This window comes from Perna viridis, chromosome 2 (genome assembly GCF_037379345.1).
Source record: "Perna viridis isolate PV_CMFRI_1.1 ecotype Kerala chromosome 2, ASM3737934v1, whole genome shotgun sequence".
NCBI lineage: Eukaryota > Metazoa > Mollusca > Bivalvia > Mytilida > Mytilidae > Perna > Perna viridis.
In genome coordinates, this window is record NC_142446.1 from 43,849,391 (window position 1) to 43,868,333 (window position 18,943).

Genomic DNA, 18,943 nt, shown 5'->3' on the forward strand with positions numbered 1-18,943 from the left:
ACAAGTAAAATAATAAAATCAGTGATTGTACATGCAATCATCTTCAATTACAAGTGGATTGAAAAAAAGTAGTGGCATTCACCAATATAATACATCAAAGAGATAAAAGAGGTTATTGTGTAGTTGAGCAAAGTAAAGAATGACAAATGGATTCAGGTTGAAGACATAACCCTTGGTAAAGTTGGTGAGCAACTTATAGATTTTTATAAGGGTAAGGGTACATTTTAGATTTAAAGAAAAAGTCAAGACAAAAATTCAAAGTTTAAAAAAAAAGACTAATACATGTCTAGATCTGGATCCTATATTTGTCAGCACATTCATGTCTTCATTATATTACTGTATATAAACAATAAGCAAGTGGAAAATCTACAGTGAAGGTTACAATGTCCTAATGATAGCATATACACTGTACTGCTGAAAAATAACTAAGTAGGAAATACTAAAAATATAGGAAAAAAATTGTCAAACTTCTTAATACATGTAATAAGTGGTGCACATCTTCAATATGCATATTAGCACTGTCCACAGTTTGAATATTAATGCTTTAATACTTTTTGAGTTACAGATTACACAAAGTAGGTACCACTAAACATGACGAACAGACAGGAGACGAGTGGCTTCTAGACCTGCATTGGCCGCTGCTGACACAGGGAAAAAGGAGCATGTATTTAAATATAAGTCTCCTCCCAAATTAATGCTCTCTAAGGTAAATTTGAAGTGACCATAATGATATTTTGTAACAAATTCAATTCTTGTACTGACCACAAATAAACTTTAACAGGCAAGATGTGAGCAAAATGATGCAAAGTAAAATACTTGACAAGATCATACAACATGTAGTATAACTTTTATAAAAAGTAAAGAGCTAACAGCTGATTTTGGTGAACTTGAAAAGAAGTCTGCTGCTTCAAACATGACTAGACATACATTGGATTAAAAATATTTACAATAAAATAAAATTCAGATAAAAAATCTTAACAAATCTATATGCACAAAATATTATAGTAGCATTCTTTATTATTTATTAATCCACAGTTAATTTAATGAAATAGATGCTTGTATTTTTTATTTTTTAGCAAATCTGCAGGGGGTGAATAATGTTTTTTTTTGTTGTTGTTTTTTTATGCCTCATTGTAAATGCACACAGAGGATACAGAGCGAACTTTTGCTATATACAATTGGTTACTGTATCTCTTAGGCGAAATACATCAAATTTACAACTAGTATCTATAGAAAATTCAAATGGACAAAAATCAAGTTAATTCTTAGGCTTATAAAAATTAATGTAGAACTGGCGTATCTGGTCAAATACTCTCAATTTAAAATTAATGTGAAGTTCCTAAAAAAAATTTTTAAAGTAAAAGATTTAGTGAAGTCTCATGTTTTTTGTTACAAAATGTATACAAAAAAATATAAAAGTCTAAAGCTGGATATAAATAAAAGAAGTGAGAAAGCATAGACACATTTTGAAAAATATAACACTATAACTGTATTTCATTGATGAAAGACATTCATGAAAATAATGCAACCTGGCTACAAACAAATCACCATGAAATATATATTTCATTCATTGTTATTCAGCATTAACTTTCTGTCTTGTTAGAGTATGAATAAATTAAGAACCTCTCCAAACTTAAATGATATACAACCTGAAATACAGTTATTTATATATTTATGAGGACTAGCAATTTTAATTGAAAGGCATTAATATTTGCAAAAATGGACTCCTGATTCAAATGATGTACAAATATATATAGAAGGTTCACTAATCCATGTTGAGTGGATTACAAAATGTATGACTTGACAAAAAAAATCAAAGAATGTTAAAAGATTCACAATATGTATACCTTACTTTACCTGGGCAGAGGTGAAAAATAAAACCATTGTAATACAAAGAATATTACAAACACTCATAATTTTCGATGATTGTTTTCTCTTGTGCTTATCTTAAAAAGCTTAAAAAAAAAGTATACAATCTTTTTTTTTTTTTTTTTTCTTTATAAATTGTGAAACTGATGTAAAAATGAAAACAGAGAACGTTCATAAATTCTGACTTTAACCTGAGATATAACTAACAAATAAAAGATAAATACTAGTCAGAAAACTATACTTAATGTACTGTATTGTATAATAGCACTATATCAAGGGTCACGTGTGGGTTAGTAATTTTTGTGGTATTTGTGGCTTCTTAAATTTACAAAATTTAATGTTAACCCAGAAAACCTTTCTAAAAATTGCTAAAGAAAAACGGTACCACAATTCTGAATTCATAAATTAAATAACACCACATTGTTTGGTGCAACCAAAATTTAATACTTTCATTACACAAATTTATTTATGGTGGTCCCTGCTTTCAAAAATTTTCTGTTCTGTGCAGACATTGCAATACCTTATTAATTAGAATTGTAGTTTAAATGGTTCTAGAACAAATTTTTCATGGTGTTTATTGGCAATAGCTGCCACGACAGATGGATCAAACAGAGTAGAAACATCACCAAGTTCATTATGTTTGTCAGCAGCTATTTTACGTAAGATTCTTCTCATAATCTTTCCAGATCTCGTCTTCGGCAAACCTGGTGAAAACTGAAATAATCAATTATTGAATGCATTATTTGTTTTTGTTTAGCATGCATGTATGTAAATAAGGTTATTTTGATATTATTAGAAACTTGATCAATCTTTGTGCTCTGTCTAATAAAAAGCAGAAAGTGTTTTCTCTAAACTGTTTTTATAATAATGGCAAATTTTAAAACAGTGCTATCACTTTCAATACAGCTCTACATAAGAACCAACTTGGTGATTTGATAGTTTTCTAGATAAAATTCTACTATGAGTAGTAGCAATGTGTCACTCTATTTTACTATTGAACACTTGAGTAACCTTCTAAGCTAAACTCATGATCTAGTAGTTCATCTTAACAAATTTCACACCAGACTGAACATACTGTTAAAAGTGATCACCTGATCTGGGCCATGACCAAATTTGAAGCCAACTCAGGTATTACATAGTTGTACTATTGTATATAAGGGATACATTCAAACTATGTTGGCATAATTCAACTAAGTAAGCTATTGAAACTGCTTAGCTTCAATCAGACTTGTATAGAAAGAGGGACCACTTTTTTTAAATTCATCATAGATAATAAAAAAAAACACACAATACAGCTTTGATGTACCTTTCCACTGTATAAAATGATAATATGAGAAAAATAATTACTGTCTTGGTTACACTTCTTATTGAATGAAGGTACTGACTAAATTACTTAGATGATTTATGTAGCTTTATTTTACATTAATGAAACATAAAATACATGTTCATTTTCCAAGAAAAAATTGTGTGCTCCCTTGATGAGTTAAAACTAGAAATATTGGGAACAAGCTCACACAGAGAATACCCCTTTAAAGTGGACTAATTAAAATAAAGTTCAGCCCTAATTTTGAAAAAAAATCTGTTGCAGTGACCTGACAAAAATTATCCTCCTTCATGCCATGAACATATGATGCCTGACCTTCCAATGATTTTTTTTTTAAATCCATCAAGCAGTTAAGGAAAAAAAATTATTTTGGATTATCTCCCTTTGCATGTATCTTTTTTTTTCATGCACATCTGCACATGATGCCTAATTCGCCAAAATAGATAGTAATAGTAATCCAAGATTTTTCTGATACGCAGCAGTACATTTATACTTATTACAGCAGTATTTACCAAAATTTTGTCAGGTTGAGCAAAGCTTGTAATTCTGGTCTTCACCATGCCTCGTAACTCTGCTGCTAGTTCTTCTTCGCTAAACTGACTGTCATCCTCTCGTAATACTATATAAGCATAGATTCCTAACAAATAAAACAGGGATAAATCATATATTCAACCAGATATTTCTATAACTCATCTAACACTTAATCTAGGATTTCATCTTGTCAATGCCCTACTAAGCATGTTTGCACTAGAGGAGGAGTGCTTGGTACATATTTATATAAAGAGCTGTTATGTTCACCCAACTACACCCTTCTATTTGTGGTAATAAGAAATATAAATTCTAGAAAAAGGGAATCAGGCAGTGGGTGAATCATGGTGGGAAAAAAATACACAAGTCTTTCAATAAAATTGTATTCAAAATATTTTCTGAAATGCAGAAATGACATTCATTTCTTATCAAAGTGTGAGTAATTCAAGGATTTAAGGGAAATGACTTACTTTTCCCTTATCACTCAATTCATCTTCAAAAGACCATAAACTATGTGCCCACATTGTCAAATTTGTGAGTTTTTTTCTGAGAAAAGTGTGTTGTTTTTAAATAATGCCTGATTCTTACAAATTTAAGCACTTAAAATTACACGTCAAAATGGCATTGAATACTACATTTAAATGTATACCATTTGATTCAACACTGAAACCTTCCAGAGTTTTTTTTCATAACAAAGAATATCAAATATTGTAACGCTCATAAATATCTTTGATGGTCTGTTTTACTACCGTTTTCAAGGCCAAGTTTCATAAAACAAGATCTGAAACTGAGATTTACCTCATACCACAGACATCTTCCTCAAATCTTTTCATTAAAATTATCTGATTAGATAAAAATTGGAGATGAATATGAGAAAATCCTGTTTTTTACAAACTGGACCAAAGATATTATAGAAGGTTATATTTTTGATTTACCAATTTGTACTTATTCACTGAATTATGCTTTATAGAATCAGTATACAAATAATGCAATTTTACCCTCTCCTTTTATCTCATGGGGAAATCCAACTACAGCTGACTCAGCAACTAATGGATGGTCATCCTAGAACAGAATTACATATATGTATAATTTTATTGTTTGAAAATGACATTGCAAGCACAAGCACAGTCATCAAACTGTAGTACAAATTAAAATGATTAATCATACACCACAAGTGGACAAGCTCTGAAAATGTGTGTTAAAAAGTAAGAAAAGTTTTTTTTCATTCCCTGAAATACTTAGTTTACTTAACTCACAAAAGTTGATACATCACTTTCAGATACACATCAAAATTAATCTCATTAATACCAGCAAGTCTTACAACTACAAGTATTGAGCAAAATTTGATTCTCAAATCAAGTCAACAAAAGGTCAAGTTCTTCATCAATGAGAATTTTAATTGTTTTGACTAATTGGTGAAGTTTATCTTATTATCATATAATATAAGCAATGATTATGATATAAACAAACATACAATAACATCTTCTATCTCAGCAGTGCCTAATCTGTGACCACTAACATTCAGAACATCATCCATTCTCCCAGTGATCCGATAATAACCATTCTTGTCTCTGGCAGCTCCGTCTCCACTAAAGTAAAAGCCTAAAAATAGAAAATGTCAATAATTATTTGCTCTTCAAGCTATTAGTACAGCTTCACAAAAGAGTAATGCAAAGACTCTGCAGCAGAGTCCATATTTTCAACTTTATCTAATAGTGTAATTTTATCCAGTATGTCCAATTAGTAATTTGATAACAAATAAAAATAATGAAAGAGGCTGATATAGCGGGACAATTTGATTATTCAATGAAACTTGTGAAAACAAAACCCTGAATAATCCCAAGACAATTTTTAAAGATTACCAGTGCATCCAGTACAAATTACCTACCTCTATAAGGCCTATAGTAGGTGTCCAGAAATCTCTGATGATCTCCATATATAGTTCTTGCCATACCAGGCCATGTTGATTTAATACATAAGGCACCTGAAACACTATTTCCTTCTAGCTCACTCCCCTACAATAATAATTCAATCTCTTGGATATGAATCCCTTCCTAATAGTTAACATAAAATATAGGAAAGTGATACAACCACTCCAGCAAATAAAAGTTTTAATAAAATACAGGAAGGAAACATCAAACCTCCATCACAAAGTACAACTCACTTTTAATGGCAAGCCCATACCACCCATTTTTATCCTGAATGAGGCCTTGGATTAGATGTTGGATAAAAAAAAAAATTTCATGCAAGTGCAAAATTTTTGTTTATTTCAGCAGCTAATGACAGAAATATTTTTATTTGAAAATCTGCCATGTTAAGTAATGGGGAAAATACAGAATCAGTATTTTAATTTTTTTGCAAGGGATGAGTAAAACAAATATTTTGTTAAAAAAATTGGGAACATTCATTTTTTTTTTCAAAAAGATCCCAGGTCCCCCTAACCAAAATCAATTATAATGTACAAAGCCAACACTCATATAAAAAAAAAAAAACAACACACTTGCTACAGCTCGAGGTAAAATAATTTGGCATAAATGGACAGCCCGTGGTAAAACAATGATAATCTGGAGTTTCCATGATTTATTTCTTAATAAACCATGACATTTCTAGCAAACTAAAGTAGTCCAAATATTAAAGTATATGAACTCTCACACCATCTATGAAACTCAACTTTATTTATTTGAGTCTAGAAACTGATTGATAGTTGTAGTGAGGATTTGTAAGGAACAAAAAAGAAGCATACAAAACAGACAATAATGAGCTCCTGAGTCATAAGGAAAGCAAGGATGAATTAGGTATAATTTGTACTAGCACTAATGTTTTCCATTTAAATGTCTTTTCAAAGATCAGACCATGCCAATGTTTAAAATTTTAGAATATCTTAATTCATTATGTTAACTAATCATCCTTTTTTTTGTGGATGACAGGTGGCGTAATGGTTAGTGTGCTGCACAATGTGGCGGATGGTGCTTTAAGGGAGTGAGTTTGTATCTGGTAAAAATTCAGGAAACGATATCATAAAATGATAACATTCTTTTAAATTTTGAATAAACCTAGATGATATAAAGATTGTTTTTGTTATTTTCCCTCACAGTACAATAATCTTGTAGTGAGAAAAAAAACTTTCAAGATTGCATTGTAAGATTTGTAATTAATCTGTTTTAAAACAAAATACCTCTACGACAATAAAAGTATTAAAATCAGATTTTTTAGTAAGATTTGAAAATCATGATTTTTGTGGGCAGAACGTACCAGTAATAAAGAAAGCAACCTTAGGTTTAGAAATATGTCTGATCATTGATAAAGACAGATATTTTATTTATTGTAAACTTCACTTACCACCTGAGGTGAACAAAATATACAAATAAATCATTTGTAAAAAGAAAAGTTCTAAGAGTAGTTATAGTGAAACAGACTTCATTATCAGGTAGCTGCAATTTACATGCACATGTAGTTTACATATTTTATCAATTTTACCTTCAGAGACAATGTTTAAGATTCATACAAATTAGAGCTACAATATTTGGTCATGTTTCCTTCGATTGTTGTTTAAAAGTCAATAAAATAATAATTAAAACTGAAAACTACAATGCTCCAAATTTAAACAGCAGAATAAGTCTTGATTTTTACTTTTAAAACATTAAATACTATAACATTGTGTTGCTACATCAACTTTCAATGATTTAGTAACATTCAAGTTAAGTGATTTATAACATTTTTGAATTAACTTATTAAGTTTTGAAATTGATTTCAAACAATTATACCTTTTTGTCACAAAGGGCTGGTTTTATGCCAAAGAATGGCCTCATAGGCATGGCTGGTAAAATTTCTGCCCCAACTTCTGATGGTCTTGGTGTGATAGCAATACCTCCAGTTTCTGTAGACAAAGTTAAATACAGAGTTATAAATATGCAGAATTCACAAGCCAAGTGCACATTTAATTAAGTGACTAAGCATTTTTCAGGTTTGTATTCTAAAGAAGCATAACACTGGCTCGCAGACAAAATGAGATGTAATTTTCAATTAAAAATCAGTCAAATTAAAATTATACCATATTCTGACCCTCAGTTCATAAGGTCAAACACAATCCTCCTGTCTAGTGTGTCAGAGCGACTTCTTAATTGTCATATTGACCTTTGTTATCAATCAAAAGTAAAATCATTTCACTGACATGCGGCATGAAATGTAATAGATATTCTAGAAGAAAATGTGACTTGGGCCTTTCTGACATGCTCTCTTATCCGAATATGATAGACCCACATATAAATGAATACAAAATGGAGTTGATTAATAATTGGTGGCAAATAGGAACTTAACAATGAGAGAAAGAAACTGAAACTTTTCACCCCTTCTGGACCACCTAAGTTCATCCTGAGTTAAAATTGGGTTTATACTGTCAGTTTTTTCTGAATATATACTCTTCTGTGTTGAATGATGTTCTTTGTATGGTGGTATTTTGGCATTTCTGGCATTGTTTTGTCCTAGGATTTCCCCAATGTCTGTATCCTCAGTAATGCTACTTTTGCTTGCAAAGGATTATTCTAAATAACTGGAAAGCATTATAAATTCCTCTTTACCTGTCTGCCACCATGTGTCAACTACATCTGCTTTGTTGTCACCAACAACCTCATTGTACCAGTCATAAGCTTCATGGTTCAGTGGTTCTCCAACTAAACATATAAGTTGGGACAGTTTAATAATTCCTTAACTCAGATAGGTCACCGACAAGGTCACCGACAAGGTATTAAACCAAGCAGTAACCAGCAGCAAATAAGCAGACAGTGGAATTTAGTTAAATATGACGAACTGGAAATTTGCAATTGCTTGTCTTGACATCAACAATGTAGCCAATCAAATCAGAGGAGCCTTAAATCTGCTCAATGTATTCTGTACATACATGTAGCTCCATAACTGGGGTTACCGGTACCTGTCATGAGGAGCTTCTCTTTATGATAGGGTACTCTTTTGTCATAGCGCAATTTACAGAATCCATTAATATGATTTCAGGCTCCTCTGAACAAATTCAATCTTTCATCAATGATTGTCTGTATTTCACACAGTCATTAACTATGAAAAGTTAACAACTACAGTTTAATTAATGATTCAATTATTATTTTATAGAAATCAAATGAGTTGGATGACTAACAATATGCAGGAACTATACTTATTAGAGAATCAAGCAAAATTACCTATTTAGTCATGCTTTTGATGTTTGAGCCTTGACTTGTAAAAAACTTTCCTCTCTCTACTTTTACTGTTTACTGACAAAAGTTTCAATAGTGAGAATGAAAAGCCTTTATATCATGAGCAGGACAAACAATGAAATATACTATATCAGCAGAAATGCATTGTTCCCCATTACAAATAAAAAGCATTAATTTACTAAATGAAACAGGCATGAATCCAAGGCATTAAAGTTAAAACCTGCATAACATGCAACCCTATATGTGTTAAGCACAGAAAACAATGTAACTTCTAAGAAAGCATACCACAACCCATCTTCCGTAAAGTTGATCTATCATACTTAGTAACCCATGAATCCCCTTCCTTCAGTAACATACGGAGTGCTGTTGGTGCCAAATAAATGTGTTCCAGTTTCAGTCTTTCTACCATTTCCCAATATCTACCTGAAAATTTTTTACCAATAATGTATAAGTATTTCTTGGAAGATATTTCATTTTCGTAAACTTAAATTTCTAAATCTTCTATATGAATGAACCATAATATTATCAATTGAAGTGTTTCAGATTTTACATACAAATTTGAAATAGATATATATGTTCTTATGTTCACATAAACCTTAAGAGATTGCAATGTAGTACAGATTGTTCATTTTTTATGCAACCAATTTTTCATTTTTATAGTTTCCAATTTACCTGGTGCAATGAATTTGTACAAACAACTGAACAAAATCTCCAGTCCTAAGAGGTTTCTTTTATATAGTTTTTGAACATTTAAGAAATAATACTTTGTAAGCCTACCTGGATCAGGATATACTGGGGTGCTTTCAAACAACACAGTTGTTCCACCATTAAACAGAGGTCCGTAGACAACATAGCTATGTCCAGTAATCCAACCAATGTCAGCCACACAGCCAAACCTTTCCCCTGGATGGTAGTCGAAAACATACTGCAAAACAGTGTGAAAATAGTCTCATCTATATTGTCATGTTTTTTACCATCATGAAATGTAACTATTTGCACTCTAAACAAGGAAGAGTTTTATCCTTGGCTGAACAGTGTTGAAAGTGCTTCTAACATAGTAACAAGTATCTAGTATATTATTGTTGCAAATTTGTGAAAAAAAAGTGATAAATTGTTTCTCATGTTTGCCATCAACATAAGCAGATCCAATGTGGAAGGAGGGGGGCTTATGCTTGAAAACTTTGACAAATTATTTATTAATGGCTGGAGCAGGCCCCCATTTTAAAAATTTCTGGACCTGCCACTGATAAACTTCTAGTTCAACTTTTGCATACCTGCCAGCTTTTGGAAATCCCCATGGGGGTTTATACGTGGGAAAACATGTGAACCAAGATTTTCAGGACATATTTTGCAAACTGCATGGGTTTTACTGTAGTACTGTATGAATGAGACAACAACTATAGCATTAAAGGTCCTTTTTTCCAGTTGAACAATATGTACATGCACTACAGTTGTTTGAAGTTTGTAAGCCCCTTTTTTTGTGGTAGATTCCTCCAAACCTAACTGAAATTTTGAAGTTTTAATTAAAAAATGTAAATGATAAAACTTATTTATCTACAAATGTATTTCTACAATTTTATAATACATTGAGCACATATTAATGGGGAGGCCGTGTTCAGTTATTAACTTCAAGGTTAATAATCCAAACAGATTTCTGGCCATACCAACCAAAATTTGGTCAGTGTATCACAGTAACACTAACTCGAAGTCGGAAACTAGGGCAACTCTTTCTTTCCATTAAGTGCATATCATGAGGTGCAGGATATGAGGGAATGTAACAAACATCCACGAACGTTGCTACCAAATTCCCAAAATCATCACTACTTAAAAGGTACAGTATTTCTTTTAAATATTGCAAACAAAACGTTTGGGAAAAATACTGCACTGTTGAAATTACAGAAATGTGAAGACTGCAGGGGGGAGGGGGAGGGGTAACTCATTTTGTATAAACAGTGTTAATTTTATAATTTGTTTACATACGTGGTTCTACAAATTTTAGTCTTGTTAAATTAATAGTATTTGTCAAATTAATTGTGGATTAGAAATAAATCTTTAGAAAATGATTTGCTGTTCATAAAATTGTGGTAGATCCAATCAGGATTCGTTTTCTAAATGTCAAACCCAGATCAGCTGATTGCTTCTGGGAGATTATTTACTTGTCATATATCGTACCCTTACCTGTTTAGATAACAATTAACACCTATTATCAGATTTATGACTGATGAGATTGAAACACAAATTTAGGGGTATGAATTCGAAGTTTTTATAGATAATTTTGACAAAATCAGTTTTGGAACAAATTTGACCTGAAAAATCTTGTTAGCAGGACAAATGGTCAAAAGCATGAAAACACAATTAAAACGTGTTAGTTGGCAGGTATGCCATTGATCATTGTCTCTATAATATCATAATTTTATTATTAGTAATTCCCTGACTCTTACATAACAATTAATTATAACAATTCTCTATTCAATTATTTTTCAAAGCATATATTATTTGTTTTGTCCAAATCCTGTACGAATCAACATCAGAAATGCTTATATCTGCTTATTTAGTATTTCATATATGTACTATTATATTTGAATGAATGAAAGATTTACTAATTTTCTATATAACAATCACTTTTTTTTATTCTAACCTACTTTTTGAGTAATGCCAGCATATAAAAGATACCCTGCTGTTGAGTGGGCCAGACCTTTAGGTTTCCCAGTAGACCCTGAGGTATACAACATAAACAAATAGTCCTCACTGTGCATTTCTTCTGGATGACAGTTCTCTGATTGAAACTGCATTTCCTGAAAGAGAAAATAGTCTTTCCATCCAACAAACATCCTATATTATTTAGAATTTGATAGAAGACTAAGTCCCCAACAGTAATCAACACAAATTTTAGCACTGACCTCAGACCCAATTAGGGTCTGATTTCAGTATGATGGGCAGTGAATTGCAGGCAGTATGACGGAAGTGAATTGCAGGCATAATTGCATCTACTAAAGACTTTCTTGTTACTCAAAAATGTAGCTGCAATTGTGCTCATAAATAAGGTGTCTGAAGTGTACTAAATTTTATGACAACACTCCACTTAAGATAAGTGACATATCTATCAGTAAGGCTTCTAAAGCTTATAACTTTGTCTTCTCAGAGATTACACCTGCCTTGTATTAATGTTTATACATATTAACGGATGAATTTGAAATTGTACATCTTTATAAGGCCATACTAAAAAAATGCCTAGATTCTCAGGCCACTTTTTAAAAAAAGTTGATGCAGGAGGGAGGCTTTTTTTTTAACAGAAGCAAGTTTTCTTTTTTTTTCAAGAAATCTCATCGAATTGAACAATTCTGAAAATGTACAGGACATTGAGAAGTTAAAAAAAATACTCCATGGCATTAAAATTCTACTGGAATATGAGATGTGACAAGAAATAAGAGCCATGAGACAAACTTTCATTTTTAATGGTCAATGTTAAATAACAGTCTCATTCACATCATACTTTATACCTTTCTGTCAGGCTTGCAGACGATTCAATTCACTAATTACAAGTAACATCCGGACTAGATATGAAACATTCTGGATTTTACTGTATAAAAAATTGCAGATGCGGGAGGGTTTTTAGGGATGCTCTGTTTATGAGAACATAGCATATTCTTTTTTTAGCCTTATCTAACATTTTGATGATGTCTATACATACATGTATTTACAAATGAACTTAATTTTGTATAGCTGTTATATCAATGTGAACAAAATCAAAAGCCACCTACTTTTTCTATGTCATAGTCTATTTTTGTCATTGGTACATCACCCCCTGTTCTTCTGTAAACAAAAACTCTCTTCACTGTACTGCTAAGTTCAACAGCTTTGTCAACAACAGTCTTTAGTGGGATAGGCTTTCCTCCCCTTAATGCTTCATCAGCTGTAATCACAGTCTCTGCTTTGCCTGAAAAAGAAATGTGTTGTGCTTCTTGATATGGGTATTTATCAGTATTTTTTGATTTTAGGCAACCACTGGTCTGCATTTCCCCATACATATGAAATGCCTTTTAAATCCTTACCACAGTTGCCAGAATCCTTTAATTACTATATCATAGAATGCCAAGTTTCATGTATAAAACATGTAACAGTCTTTAATGACTGTAAGAAAACCCCTTCTCTTTAAAGCATTCCATAAGTGTTTGAATAGAATCATCCAATAAAAGCTTAGTCAGACTTTGACAATAAAATCTATATATAAGAGAATATTATTTCAGTCATTTCTAATATATAGCTATGGTGGCATTAAAATGACCACAGTCCATAAATATACCATAAATGAGAGAACAGTTTATATTCAGAGATAGTGAAAACATATCAGTTTTGCACATCTGTATGCTTTTAGAACATCTGACCTTTCTAAACTAACTCTACAAGCTTGAGTGAGTCAAAACGACTATCTGCCATGAATAGTAAGAGAAAAAAACAAAAATCTGCTGTAAAAAGAAAAGTACAAACCATCATTGATTCTGTCTGCAAGAGCTTCAGCACTAAATCCTGCGAACACAACACTGTGGATAGCACCAATTCTAGCACATGCCAACATGGCAGCTACAGCTATGGGTGAGGTTGGTAGGTATATAGCAACTGGATCACCTTTACCAACTCCATGACTTCTGAGGACATTAGCAATCCTATTGACCATTTCTGATAATTGTCTTGAAAGGAAAGAATATGTCAGGGGAAAAACTTATAAAAATGCACATAGTGGGAAAAAACATCTCAAGAATAAACCTTAAGATCTTTCTCATGGTTTCATTATCTTAATTACAGTAATAGCATGTATAAACTTGATATATTTTTATTCCAATTTTCAAATGTTTGGAGTCTGCAGAAGTAGTTTTATTTTCAAGAGCAGGATGATTTTTTATTAATTTTGTAGTATTAAAGTATTAGATTTCAAGCTAAAAACTCCAGATACCCAAAGTGTATAAAGTACCTGTATGTAATGTATTCTTCAGTCCCTGGTTCATCTTTTTCCCAGATCAATGCAACACTATCAGCTGATGTTGATAGATGTCTGTCCACACAGTTGACTGCCAAAAAAATCCATAGAAATGAAGATTTAATACAGTCAAAAAATCAAAAGATAAATACCTCTAATAAACTAAATATCAGTATCATTTATGCAAACTGGTCGCATTTAGATTTGCATATGCAAGTACTTATTTGGTAGATAAATGAGTTATCTCCCTTTTCTGTTTTTCTTAACTCCATATGAACATTCAAAGAACTTGGGATGCAAAATACGTAATTCAACAGTTCCCCCATTCAATCACTGCATACAAGGTTAAACTACACTAAATACTATTTTTTATTTAGATGACCTTCCTTTAATAAATTGTTTAAAGAAGCATGGGAAGATTTGTTATGTTATAATATTGGTCTTAAGTCTATAAAATTAAGGCACAATCTATAAAAAGCACTTCAGCACAGTTAGGCACATTGTGTCAATTCTTAGTACTGTAAACTTCTGTAAACATACTAATTTTTGTGCCCTACTAATTTTCATGGTGGACAGATAATGTGAGAAATAGTACCTGCAAAATTTATTTTTAACACTATATACATTTGTGTAATGCAAAACAATTTTTGAAACCGTGAAAAATTGTTACTAGCAATATATTCACTTGAAAAAAATCCACGAAAATTATCATGTTTACAGTATGCTACTTGTAGTTTGACAATTTCTTTGTTCATTAAAAAAAATCAATGGAAGTAGAATTAAGAAGTGATATTTTAGGATATAATGTAAGCAAGACGGAAATGACATAATTATTGGTCATTTAAAGGGTACTCCTACAAAGTACCATAAGAGGTTGATATTCCTTTCCTCCTCCATACTTCAGTTTCAAATAGTCAGAAGACAACCTCTGGCAAGAACCTTTATACTTCCTTTAAACCAACATTCCAACAGAAGATTTATAATTAATATTGTAAGTCACTTCACAGGACTTTAAACCTAACCATGTTTTTGTTTGCACTTGAATTTCTTTCAATTCCCCATGCTTGTAAATATATAACAGCCACTACTTATGGATTTAGCATAAGGTAAGAGGCTAAAATTCCCCCTTTAACAAGAACAAATTGATGTTACGAGACTTTGTTTGATTTTCAAATGTTATCTTTTAAGACAAATTCCTACAACACTAAGTTATGGGACCATATATATTGATAAATAAAAACGAAACTACTGTAATAAAGGAATTTAGTGCAAAAAAGTTTACATATCATACAGATGTACATGTATTCCAAGCATTTGTTAATGTGCATGTCGATTGTATATCAAGGCTTAAAACTGACTAACTGAGATATTCATACCATTACACAATGCTTACCAAATAGTGTAATAAAAATTTCTTGGAAGAGGATATTGAAATGAGGGTTTTTCTGACCAAGATAAAATTGTCAGGTAGCCCTGTGAACTACCAGTGGGTTCAGTTAATCATAACTGGGACTCGATACAAAAATAATACACTATCTTTAATAGGAAAATATATATTTCATCATAAAAGGTAGTTTTTGAGGGACTATATATTTCTGTCCTTTAACCAGGCCATTCTTTAGATTCATACTTTCTCCTAAATCATTGTTTTCAAGCAATTAAGTGCCATTCAGGCAATGGGTGGCACATCATTTTTCTCAATATGGTCACTCTTGCCTCAAATATATTCAATACATCAATCAAACAACCAAAAATCTATTTAAATGTACCATGAAGCATCCATGATGTAGATAATTGTTTGTTGTTTATCAAGGATAAAAGTGCAGGAAATTTTTCAACGAAATTAGACCTATTAATATCTTATAAAGGCAAATTTAAAAACACTTTGATTGCTGTTTTTGGAGGTTAAGAGGCATAATTACATTGATAATGCAGAAAAATCTTTGCATTTCTTTTCTTAATGTGCCACACTTTATACACATTTGCCAGATTCTTAGGCAGAGAAGTACTTGGTGAACTGGTGAGTGTTAAGAGTTAACAGACAACAGACAGTAATACAGATCAAAGGCAATAAATGAAGCTAAAATTCCAACTTTTTACCTGTAAGAAAAAATGTGACAAAAATTTTCATCGAAAAAAACAGTAGTAGACCCTTTCATGTTAAGTGCAGAATAGTCGATAGGCATGAGTGACATACCTGTAAACTGCTGTGAGGTAAGAGTTGTTGTAGAACAAAAGAATATTTCTTTGGAGATTTGTATATTAAGCATGCTTATATCCCATTAACATAAAAAGATCAATAGGAATTTAAATAAAAATGCTATATAAAGACTAAAAAAGCTCAGCAAAATTATCAAGTGGTTTTGACAGTAGTAGAAAACTGTAATAATGATGTCGACAAAGGGAAAGATGGACAGACATCACTATATAATACCTCCAATAAAGTGGGGTATATAAAAACTAAACATTTCATAAAACATGTAACAATCTTTGTTTAATTTAATTTGGGGGGTTACAAAAATTCTGTAAATGAAAAGTTTTATAAACATAAACCAAGTAAGTATTAAGTACATTAATGAGTTTTTATATATATAAACAAATAATGCATTAAGTAATTTCTGAATTTTCAGTAAGTGTAATGTTACATATTTTTTTGTACTTGTAAGCCATGCAAGTATCAGGCAGCAACCATTAATTTTTAAAAATATTTTATTGCTGAAATACACCTTGAGTACTCTCTCCACATAAAGAACAGTGTATAGATTTCAGGTTTAGTGACCTGATATATAAGAATTTTCTAAAATGCAATACCTATATGCTTTCACTATTATTTCAATAGTTGTAAAAAAATATTTGAAACATTAAAAATGTTATTTGCATGTAGATGATTGAAGAACAAACTAAAGGTGCAAGACAGCCTGAATCGCTCACCTGGTTAACCATTTGTTTATTTGAAAAATTTGAGGAATGAGACAGGCTAAGTTAAAATTAACTAAATTGTCAAATGCAGAAAATACTTTTAATAGCATTTTAATGACCTGAACCGGAATTTTGCTAAGGCAATAGTTTTTGAATTATTTAAAAAAAACTGTCTTCCGACCCCTATGTTCTGTTTTTAGCATAGATAGCCATATCTATTCACAGATTAAAAATCACAAGTCATTTTGAGCTCAATACACTAAAGAACCAAAATGCTTATTTTCATTAAATGATATTAAAAAGTTTTAGAGACACGGTTGTACATGTGGGAAAAATTTTTTTAAGAATTATTCCAGGAGACGTAACTCCTACATCAGTAGAAGAATAATTTTAAAATTTTTGGCATTGGTCCGTCTCATGAATATATCCAAATGGTCATTTTATGTGGGATACCCTAAGGAACAAATATGCCAACTTTTATTGAATTCTGTACATTGGTTTTAGAGAAGATTTTCAAAGTTGCACATCCGAAAAATGCCAAAAAAAAAAAAAAACTGTTTCTGGGGCCGCAACTCCTACATCAAATGATGAATGTTTTGAAAATTCTGGCATAGGTCCATCTCATGAATTGAACAATATTACTTTGCCAGAAATTCGCTAAAGGCAAAGACCAATATGCCATGTTTACATCCTGTCGGTATAGTAGTTTCAGAGAAGATTTTTTTTAAACATATGTAGACTATATACATAATACGGAATAGGCATTGCCTATATTAGTGTGCACTGAGCCTTGCCATACTTCTACTGTAAGAATAGTAAAGGACATTAAGACCCCTTTGGCACAAATATGATGGGGGTCAGATTAGAATTTTTGTTTCTCAAGCGCAATATTTTTATTTTTATTTCAGCACCAAGCAAAATCAATATTTTTAATAGGAAATCTGTGTTGATTGAAAAAAAAATGTTTTTTCCAAAAATTTGAATATTTACTGTCTTTTTTCAATAAATATTCCTGTCCTAGCCCCCTTTTTCTCCTCATTTTGGTCAATGACATTGTAGCACTATACCATACTTTACAATTTTTAACCTTTGAGGGCAACTCTAGCAACATCTTTTTCAGTTTTAATGGTTCAGATTAATTTGTACAGATAACGGAAATAATACAGTTCTTCATGGATGGCCGGAATATTTTACACAAATCATGTGACGTTAACAAAATTCAGATGCAACTGACAACTGTAAATACAAAAACAGCAAACGATTGCCTTTCCCACTAGTATTTTAGAAAAGCTATGCTTGGATCTGGATAAGACATCTGGAGTTATGTTTTTTCCGAGTCGGGTTAGGTTCTTGACAAAAGCAACAGTGGAACAGTGGATTTACACATACATGTATGTACAAATGTATATCCACGTTTTTCCTGAACTTTTTAAAAACACATCATACTCACTTCTTTTAATAAGTAATTACTTTTTTCTGTTAGTATATTGGGGAACCTTAAGAAAAATTAAGATAGTACATGTAATAACCAAAGATTTCACACCACTATGCAGTGTTTCCTATAATATAATGGCTCTGCTTAGAATAGTCCGAATTTCCTTTGACCCTGCAACCCTAATCTTTTTTTTATTTGAACCCTACCCAACATATCAATATCCAAATAAAAAAGAAGAGGGTTGCAGGGTCAGAGGAAATTCGGACTATGCTTAGAGTTAGAACACCTTATACCTGATGCATTGAGTACACCATCCATAAACCATTTTATCTTTCCTTCATTAATATCACAGTCTCTTATTTGTGTAAAGTCTTTAGTCCATGTCAATCTTGTTTTAGCTAGTGTACCCCAGAACGCTTCTGAGTGATTTATGCTGTAGTCATAAAGTTTTTCGTGCGTATCAAGAGATGGGTCACGATCAAACTCTGGGAATGGAGTGGTTGTCACACCTCGTGAAGCGCATAGAAATGGTCGATTTGATTTTGAGTAACTTTCTGCCCAATGCTTAATTTTTGCAATAAACTGCTTTGAGTTCCTAACTCGAAAAATTTTTGCACAACTCGTAAGCATTTTCGGTTTGTTGTCAAATATTCGGAAGATTGTGACCCAGATTCCGAATGAATATTGTC

At 31.6% G+C, this 18,943-nt stretch overlaps 1 protein-coding gene across 1 annotated transcript; it reads right to left on the bottom strand.

Moving 5' to 3' along the window:
* Window positions 1–128: 128 nt before the first annotated feature.
* Window positions 129–18,918, bottom strand: LOC148625244 (acetyl-coenzyme A synthetase 2-like, mitochondrial). Its single transcript, XM_088568650.1, has 14 exons — window positions 18,548–18,918; window positions 13,895–13,991; window positions 13,414–13,613; window positions 12,687–12,862; window positions 11,568–11,720; window positions 9,703–9,850; window positions 9,211–9,348; window positions 8,299–8,391; window positions 7,486–7,598; window positions 5,610–5,736; window positions 5,196–5,323; window positions 4,720–4,783; window positions 3,706–3,830; window positions 129–2,583 (listed from the first exon to the last, which is right to left on the bottom strand). The coding sequence occupies exons 1-14, from the start codon at window positions 18,882–18,884 to the stop codon at window positions 2,398–2,400; spliced, it is 2,085 nt and encodes a 694-aa protein (XP_088424776.1). The 5' UTR covers window positions 18,885–18,918; the 3' UTR covers window positions 129–2,397.
* Window positions 18,919–18,943: the final 25 nt, after the last annotated feature.